At 49.7% G+C, this 9003-nt stretch overlaps 2 protein-coding genes across 2 annotated transcripts; one reads left to right on the top strand and one right to left on the bottom strand.

Annotated features, from left to right (window-relative positions):
• Positions 1-332: 332 nt before the first annotated feature.
• Positions 333-2190, top strand: LOC120640918 (dynein light chain LC6, flagellar outer arm-like). Its single transcript, XM_039916855.1, has 2 exons — positions 333-860; positions 1843-2190. The coding sequence occupies exons 1-2, from the start codon at positions 552-554 to the stop codon at positions 1996-1998; spliced, it is 465 nt and encodes a 154-aa protein (XP_039772789.1). The 5' UTR covers positions 333-551; the 3' UTR covers positions 1999-2190.
• Positions 2191-2838: 648 nt separating this feature from the next.
• LOC120640913 (APO protein 2, chloroplastic-like) lies at positions 2839-5750 on the bottom strand. The gene is made up of 4 exons (XM_039916844.1): positions 5509-5750; positions 5356-5423; positions 4480-4800; positions 2839-3849 (listed from the first exon to the last, which is right to left on the bottom strand). Exons 1-4 carry the CDS (start codon positions 5617-5619, stop codon positions 3021-3023), a joined length of 1329 nt encoding a protein of 442 aa, XP_039772778.1. The 5' UTR covers positions 5620-5750; the 3' UTR covers positions 2839-3020.
• Between the last annotated feature and the right edge of the window lie 3253 nt (positions 5751-9003).

Genomic DNA, 9003 nt, shown 5'->3' with positions numbered 1-9003 from the left:
TAACAAAATCGAAACCGGAAAATGCGTTGTGAAATAAACTTGAAAGCGTACACTCCAACGGTCCTGTGGTAACACCAACACCACTACTGCCACCAGTACAGTAGCCATGGCGCCGTACGCTGACACGGAGCAGCTGCAGCTGCTGCTGGTGCACCAATGCGCCCCCGCCCCCCGGCAGCTGCACACCGCCGCAGACCGCAGCAAGAACGGTCACGGCCACCTCGCCCGCCCGCCCGCCTCCGGCTCGCGCCCACCGGAGCGGTGAAAATTGGAAACCATCGCCGTCGAGAGCTCGCGCGCCTTGCTCCGCCCGCTCGTGCTAAAAAACCCATAAAAAGTACACGCCCCCGCTTTACCGACCCCCAACGTCCTTCTCCCCTTCCCTCTCGCCCGTCTCCTCCCCAGAAAAACCAAAACCAAAAGCCGCCCGAGCCGCTGCGGCGCACGGCGCTAGAGGCAGACGCACTCGCTGCTGCCGCCGACTGCCGGCTGCCCAGTCCTGCTGCTTTCTCATCCGGGTCAAAACTTTCGCCCCGCGCGCTGACACGGACATGAGGGAGCAGCAGGACGCCGGCGAAGCGCCGGGGCGCCGGGGCGGGGCCGTCAGGTCGCTGCTGGGCGTCGAGCGCCGGCTCGCGGAGGGCGGCGGCGCCGAGGGGGCGGCGGGGGTCCCCTTGGGGAAGCAGGCGGCGGGCGCGGGCGAGGAGGAGGAGAGGAAGGCCGTGGTGAGGGTGGTGGCCGCCGACATGCCGCCCGCGCTGCAGCGGCGCGCGTTCCGCTGCGCCCGCGACGAGCTCGCCGCGATGCCGCGCTACCCGCGGCGGCTCGAGCCCAAGCGCCTCGCGCTCGCGCTCAAGAAGGTATGGACCACCCCACTAGAGCTTGCACATACAGTGACCACTGTTTCTGCGAATTGGCAGTGGACAGTTCAAATATTTATTTTTTAGCATTCGCGGATTAGAGAGCGTATATTTGTGATTGTTCATCGGACTTTCTGAGGACAACGATGCATCAATTGCTTGATTTTGAACTAGAATCACCTCCACGTGCATCAGCGCATTGCCATGGCAAGGCAGCCATGACTGGTTTATGATGTATTTGTCACTGGTCGGGGCCTTAGCCTTCATGACGACGACTGCGCCAAGTGCATTCATGTCCATGCTGATAGAGGCATAGAGCTCTGCGCTATGATCACCTTTTATTTTCTTTTTTTCGTTGTTGCCTCGATGAATTGCGATCTTCAGATTGCCTGCCCTTGAACTGTCTTCATGCGTCCAAATCCAAAATAATCCTTCACTTGATTTGCTGATCCCATCATTGGCAGTTGAAGTATCAGTTTCTGACCAACCAGGCGATGGGGTCACGTTGAATGAACCATGCTTCGCAATTGTGCTAAGCCATCCTTGCGCAATCTATGGTAGCTAACCACCTATACGAGCAATTAATACACTGCACAATCAGAAGGCCGTGTCATCATACCTTCAGGTGGTTGTCATTTCACAAAATGGTATCCAAGTTTGACTAATGACGCAGCAAACCTTTCAGCAGGCTATTGGACCTTGAATTCGCATGTTAAATTGATTAATTTTAATCTAGCTTTTCCAAAAGTTCCATTTGTGCCCAACATGGTTCTCTTGCTTATGTCAGTTCATTCTACAACTAATAGTTGAAAATCTCCAAGCATCCAAACAGCCGAATCTGGGACCATCTCGCGCATTTCATCCCCATACTTGATCATACAACCGCATATTCCAACTATTTGTCCGCAATTTCCTCATTTCGGCTGTCCTGTTTCGGATTGCAATCCTGTGCTTACTGATAAGGTCTCATCCTTGCTGACAGGAGTTTGATACTGCATACGGGCCAGCTTGGCATTGCATCGTGGGGACGAGTTTCGGTTCATATGTCACGCACGCCCGGGGTGGATTCTTGTACTTTTCCGTCGATAAGGTCTACATCCTGCTCTTCAGGACGGCCGTGGAGCCCTCACCTCATTGACGGTCACCACCACTAGACAAATGGTTCATGAATGCGCAGCTCTTGGGGGCAGCCCACACCAAATTCAGCTGTTCAGTCAGCTAGGCCGAGGCCTTGTAACCTGTAAATTGCATTGTTTCTTCGAAGGCAAATGGAAACTCCTTATGGTCCTGATAAAATTTCGATTTGTTGATGTCATCTGTTTCAGCTCAATCTGTGCTATACTGCCTGTAGTTGTGTAATCAAGGTTTTAAATGGCGGGTTATGGTAAATAGCGGCGTATTTTTTTTCGAGGCTAAGAAACTATAGCGGGCTATGCTAAATAGCGGTTTCCTACAAAACCATGAAAAATACAAGTAATAGATGCAAAAAATATAGTAATTAGCGAATTTCATAAACATAAATATGTTTCTAGAGCTACGGAAACATTACTTAAGTTGATAGTACAACACAATTCATACAATCAAATATTCAGTTGTCCAAAAAACCAAAAAAAAGCACTGAACTAAGTATAAGACTATAGCGGCGCTAAAGCTACGCGATTTAGTGCAGCTATAGCGCAATTTAGCGCCCATAACTGCCATAGTGGCATAAATACAAATAACGTAGCGGGAACTCTCTAAAAAAGCTATAGCCCGCTATTTAAAACCATGTGTGTAATTGTACATGGTAGTCTGATTCCTCTGTAGATGGCCAGATAAGAATACAAGTTGCAAAGGAACAAATTTGGAGTATGACCTTCTCTTGTTCTGCAAGGCAGCAAACTACTGCCTCTGTTCATCCTGGGTTCTTTGATCCATCCTAATGGTTGACTGCTGGCAAAAAAAAAAAAAACAGTACTCCAACGTGGAAACAACAACGTGGATCTCAAACAAAGGAAATCTGCTGATTTTTTCTCATCTAAGTCCTGATATATATACATTCATTAGTAAAATGAATCTATGGTAAGCCAAGTCCAGGATGGACCGTGGGATGATATTGTTTTTGTCCCTGGAGACAACAAATAATGTCATTATGAGACAACTTAAAACTGGCCACAATGATCAGATGACCATTTCAGCCTCCTTCAAGCTAGAAGGAATTCCTATATCTAGTCTCATTGTGCCTTTGTACTTCTCTGGCACATTGGCGCCACCCTGAATGCATATCTCAACAACAGCTGGTGCCTGCCCATAGAAGGTCTTCAGCTCCCTCTGCAGTTCCTCCCCAGATTCTGGCATGTGCCAGACATATCTAGGAGGTATTAGGTCATCAAGCACTGCTGCTTGCCACCCATGCTGTCCATTCCTCTGCTGATGCTTGAAGGCTCCACAGTTCCGTGCTTTGTGGCCAGTTGGGCCAACATGCACCTCAGGGCAGTATCCGCAAACCCTCACAGCATAACCCTTCATAAGCTTCAAGGCACCATCCCTGACGGTCTCCCATGCTTCGAGTGTTTCCTCGGCAAGAGCCGCTGTCTCCTCTGGGGTAGATGGAGCGATAATCTCATCAAAATGTAGTTCATCAAGAAGTGTCTGCTTAAATTTGTCAGGCTCTGGTTCTGGTAGGTCATCTTCATCTGCATCGACAAACTCATTTTTTCCTATTTTGATGATTGGCTTTCTTCGACGCTTTGTGGGATACTCAGGGAGGTCAACTCCAGCTTGGATGCAAAGTTCCACGAGAGCGGGAATGCGGGGTACAGCAAACCTCTGTTCATGAGGGATATGTTTCCCCAGGCGGTCCTCTATATGGTAGGCTTCAACCGGTAAGAAAACAGCTTCCACTAAAGTACTTCCCCAATCATGTTCTCCTCTACGTTGATCTGACATCATTCCTCGGCATGTTCGGAAAGGATGTCCAACAGATCCAACATGTATCTCACTGCAATATCTGCATCAGAAAAAGTCACATGCGAATGTGCTAATTAGGGCATAGTGAACTGATCAAGCACATATGAGCATCTAGAAAGTTCATTTAGTATGACCACAAGTTTTTCTTTCTACTGCGTAATGGTTTCAATGGGAAGTAAACACAAACTCTAGTTCTCTGGCCTGACTTAGCAAAGTGTTCCAAGACAAACAGACTGACTTTCATCAAACCAGCAACACCTGGATTAATGGAAGAGTGTATCCTCAATGAGGCACAAGTGTTCTATAACAGACTCTAACCCAAGTAAAAAAACATTTTTATTGCAAATAACATATGTGTCTTTCCAGATGCTATGAAGTTCTTATTGCATAATCCAACATGATCATATGCTTAAGTATGTTATGCATTATAGAAAACTTAAAATAATAATTGGCACACTTGACCAACTGAGCACCTAACATACAACATATAAGCAAAAATTACCAAATAATACTTTTATATTCTTTGCCATGAAAAAGGGTTATGTTGGCACACAGTTTGTTGCTTTATAGGCATCAATATTGTGTTATCTTGGTTTAGATCCTTCTATGGTACCCATTAGCATGACAAGTAACAAATAATCACCAATAAATGATGGGTAACGGGAATTACTTGCAGCCTTTTACAGGTACTACTTTCATAAGCTTCCTCAAGTTGTTGATCAGCAAAATTCTTGCATTGTACACTTTGTAGGCAACTGGTATCAGTCTACGCACTAGCATTCCATTTTTCGGTGGAGGCAGTGGTCGTTTCGGTTTCCCTTGTGCTGCCTTCATCCTTTCCTTTGCTCGGCGTCTTAACTCCAGCACTGGTATAGGAAATGGTTTCTTCTCCCTTTTTGAGTATTTTCGGGGCAAGTCAGCATTCTGAACATGTTCATTTCTAATAACAGCAGCCCTTTGATGAGATCGGCAGACAGTTAAAGCAGGTACTCTGCCCAAAAAAGAACTTGGTCAATACAAGTTGCAAGTAAATTCATCAGCAAATCAGAACATATCTGCTAAGACATGGATGAATTGCGATGCCTTGTACATGAAGGCATTCAGCCAACCTAGTAAAGAAACACAGAACTCAAGATGGCTCAGTCTTGTCCATATCAAAACTGTACTGTATAATCAAGAAATTCTCACAAATATCTTGACAAATTTCACCCAACCATTGGGTAACCAGTATCGAATTGGGTATCCAGTACGGAATACTCAATGAAATGCCCCGAGTAATTAGGACAGCTCATTCATCAATCTACTTAAGTCCTACAGATTTGCATAGCTAAGCGCCTAAGCCACAAACAGTTCGCTGGCCCACTAGTCGCTACTATTTCTGACATCAGCGGAGGTATTTACATACCATCTCTTGATTTGCGCACTACTTAACCATCTTTTCCAGGTCTGATTCCCGTAATCCACTCTATTTGTTTGTGGCAATTCCACACAGTACCGAGATTATCGAGTAAATATAACCCAGAGCGCCAGCAGGAATCAGACTTACCCGAGTCTCAAGCTGCATCCAGTCGTGCCATTGATAACCCCTACGACCGCACCCGCTCGCTCCCTAACCTGAGGCAAACAGCCACTGCAGCTGAGCAACTGGCACGGAATCACAAGAGTTGGAGATGGGATGCCCCTGGAAACACAGGAGTACCAGGAAGCGGGGGGCCGGCCACCGGAGACCGACGAAGATGCGGAGCGGGGGGAGACGGGAGGAGCAGGTCGGCGGATGGAGCAGGGCCGAGGCGGACGTGGAGGACCGCATGGCCGCGGCCAGTGGAGGGGACGGAGGGAGTGAAACCTCGCAGTTGGGGGCCTTCGGAGCTCCGTGTCTCTTGACTCTTGTTCCTAACCTGGAGGTCGGGGAGGACGACGCGATGCTACCATGCGGGTTGGAAATGGGATTTTTCGCTGTTCTGTTCTGGGCCGGAGATGGACTGTTCCGTAGTCTGGGCCGGGACTCTGGTTTCTGCGGGCTGCGCTGGGATCGTGGATTTCATCTTATCGGAACTGATCAGGTTAGCACACTGCTGAAGCTCGCTAATCATATACGGTAACATATCAGCAAACCAATTTCAATCTATGTCATCAGATCAATATCCATGGGAAGGGGCGCAGGGGAGGTGGGAGGGGGAATTTATAAAAGTGTGATTACCCAATCTAAGGGTGAGTCCAGATTGTAAAATTACTCAATCCCTCGTGCCCCTTGAATGTTGATCCAATGATTTAAATTGAAGTTTCTATAGTTTGCACGAAAAGATCGGTTTGCACCTAATACGTTCCCATCACATATATATATATATATATATATATATATATATATATATATATATATATATATATATATCTTCCGGAAGTGTTTGAATTCGTACAATCATCTACAATTATTGAATCTACACACTCAAACCCTAACCCTCCTGTGCCTCCTTTTCTCCCGTGCCCCGCTGCCACACCAGTGCCCCCGCGCCGTATCCCCCCTACGGGCCGCCGCCGCGTGCATGATCCACTGTCGCGCGCCTGCGCCACCTGCCTGCTCCGCCGCCGCCCGCTCGCCTTGCCGCCACCTGCCTGCTTCGCCACCTGCTCCCGCCCCGCCACCGCCGCCTGCTACAGCGCCGCCTGCCTGCTCCGCTGCCGCCCACCCCCCCCCCCCCCCCCCCGGCGCCATCCGTGTCGGGCCCCCGCGCCGGCGTAGGCCACCAGCGCTAGAGAAGGTTAGAAAAATGTTGAGATCCAACATTTTCAAACTATTGGTTCAGCATTTTTGAAAAGCTAGTTCAACATTTTTGAAATGTTATTTCAATATTTTTTTTAGTAAATGTTGAAGGGACCATTAGCTGGATCTTAATGAGTTTCATAGGTAAGCCGCTTAATCATCTTTCACAAGATATATAGGGTGTGATTGGTTGCCTGCGGTGTTTGTAGCCTGGGTAGAAGTTATGCATGATCTGGGCAAGCCAGGCTATTCCTAGCCTGTGTGGTCGTGTTTGGTTGGTTGCACTGTGGTTTATTGCCCTAGCTAGAATGTGTTTGGTTGGTTGCGTATGAAGTTGGCTTGCACTGTGTAATATATTTTGGCATGTTTGGTTGCTTGCACATAGGCTGTTGTGATCACCTTGCGCTTGTTGGGGGTTTGCTTACCCTTCCGCCGCATTAAAGACTCACCTAGAACCCTCCTGCTAGGCGCCGGTCAGTCTCACCCCTCCTCATCCCTTCGCATGCGCCTCGAGCTCTCCTCCCCTCCCCTCCCCTCACCGAGTCCGCCGCCGCCTCAAATCGTTCCTAAATCTTTTACCGTCCGAGCTCCAATTCTCCCAAAACACTTCCCGGCGTTTCGCCGTCCGACATCCAAAATCAATCACCATCCTGTCTCCTTCTTTTCCCCGACCCCGCGGTCCCCGCCGCGAATTCTGCCGTCCCGACACCAGACCAATCACCGTTCCAACATCAGTACCAATTACCGTCCCATCTCTCTGTTTCCTTTCCTCGTTCTGCGTGCACGTCGCTTCCCGCCAAAGCCACGCAGTGCGCTGACGGCCAACCGACCGCCGTGCGTGTTCGACTGGTCCCGCAGTCGTCGCCGCGACCTCCGCCGCATCTCTCTCTATTTTCCTCTCTCTCTCCTTTTCTTCTCCTTTTTCTTTTTCTTTTTCTCTTTTTTCTTTTTACCTCCTTCTCCTTCTTCCTTCCTTCTCCCTCCCTCTCTCCTTCTCTGCACCAAGCCTCCCCGCACGCCACGCCTCCCCTGGACGCCGCCTCCCCCCCCCACCAGTGCCCCTGCACCATCCCGTCCCCGCTGCGCAGCCGTACCCACTTGCTGCCTCGGCACACGCGCGCCCGCGGCGAGGGCCCCCGTGCCGCGCGGCCGAGCCGAGCACGGCCGCCACTCGTCGACCCGCCATTGGCCGCCGCCCCTCTGCCTGCCCGTCCTCTCGCCATCACCTCCACGCCAAAGCGCCGCACTAGGGGACGCCCGTCAAGTGGCCGAGCGGGCCCCGCCGCCATTAAAGCTCGGCAGAGCTTGCTGGCCACCGGCCACCGCCGCGCCCCCTCCTCCACACCTCGCTCCGCCTATAAAAGGTCTCCTCTGCGCCGCTCCCCATCACCGCAAGCACCACCGCCGCCCCTAGCCCCCTCCCCGGCCTCGCATCGCCGCCGCCGCGGCCACCTCCGCCCACCGCCGCCGGCCCTCGTCGCCCTGCCTCCTCGCGCCGTCCCAGCCCGAGGTAGGGCCGGGAATCACTTTCCCTCGTCGCCCTCCCTCTTTTCCCCCACCTCCCAGCTCGAGGTACTCCTACCTTCATATCTTAATTTCTTTCGATTCGAGCTCGACGATAAAACCTTTATTTCTTTTTCTTTATTATGTGTTGGTTTGTGTGCGCCGTAGATCACGGTGTGAACGAGAGAGAACCCGTCGACGAGCAGTACCGCGAGCAAGAGTCCGAGGACCAGTACCGCGAGCCCGAATCCGAAGGACAGTACTTCGATCAGGACTTCCCGGAAGGCTTTGTGAACGGCAAGTTCAATCTCATCCTTTGATTGCATATTTCGACCCAGTTTTATAAACACAACCTATCGACCTATTTTTCCAAATTGTACTTGATTTACTGTTGAAACCTTTTGGATAGCCACCCCTCGATTGATATGATTATTCCTTCATGACCTAGGTTAATCTCTAAATATGATTCGTTCTATTTAGATATTAATCACTGCTAGATATGCTTAGGACTTGGTTACTCTACTACACTTCAAAAATGATTACAATGAGTTTTTCGAAAGAAAAATATGTGAGTGTGTAAAAAGGGAAAGATGAGATATTTGAGAAATTAAAGAAAAGAATGTTATGATGGGATGGATGAATGGCATTCTCTGTGTGGATTGTCATACGTTGGAGGCTCGTACCGATGTGGTTGAGCAAGAAGGTTGGGAGATATCCATCTTGTCACAATTAAAGACCGAGTTGATGTGTCATCTTGCCTAACTCAACTATCGTACAAACCACTCGACCGTTGTGTGTGGCAAAGGCTTAGCATAAACCCCACTAGTTAGTCTGATAGCCATCAGGAGAGCTGAGAGTAACGGGTGACCAAGGAGAAGGGACAAGGTCGTGGTGACTTATGCCCCGGTTAAACCTCAGTATTAGGTCAAT

Source organism: Panicum virgatum, chromosome 1K (genome assembly GCF_016808335.1).
Source record: "Panicum virgatum strain AP13 chromosome 1K, P.virgatum_v5, whole genome shotgun sequence".
NCBI classification, from domain to species: Eukaryota; Viridiplantae; Streptophyta; class Magnoliopsida; order Poales; family Poaceae; genus Panicum; species Panicum virgatum.
The sequence above is the reverse complement of the archived record's forward strand: the minus strand, read 5'-3'. Positions and strand labels throughout refer to the sequence as shown.

Coding starts and splice junctions, on each gene's coding strand:
- LOC120640918 (XM_039916855.1), top strand. CDS start 552: ATGAGGGAGCAGCAGGACGCCGGCGAAGCGCCGGGGCGCCGGGGCGGG. Junction 861..1,842: donor TCGCGCTCGCGCTCAAGAAG/GTATGGACCACC, acceptor CCTTGCTGACAG/GAGTTTGATACTGCATACGG.
- LOC120640913 (XM_039916844.1), bottom strand. CDS start 5,619: ATGCGGTCCTCCACGTCCGCCTCGGCCCTGCTCCATCCGCCGACCTGC. Junction 5,424..5,508: donor GGCCGGCCCCCCGCTTCCTG/GTACTCCTGTGT, acceptor TGTTTGCCTCAG/GTTAGGGAGCGAGCGGGTGC. Junction 4,801..5,355: donor GGATGCAGCTTGAGACTCGG/GTAAGTCTGATT, acceptor TTTTTTGGGCAG/AGTACCTGCTTTAACTGTCT.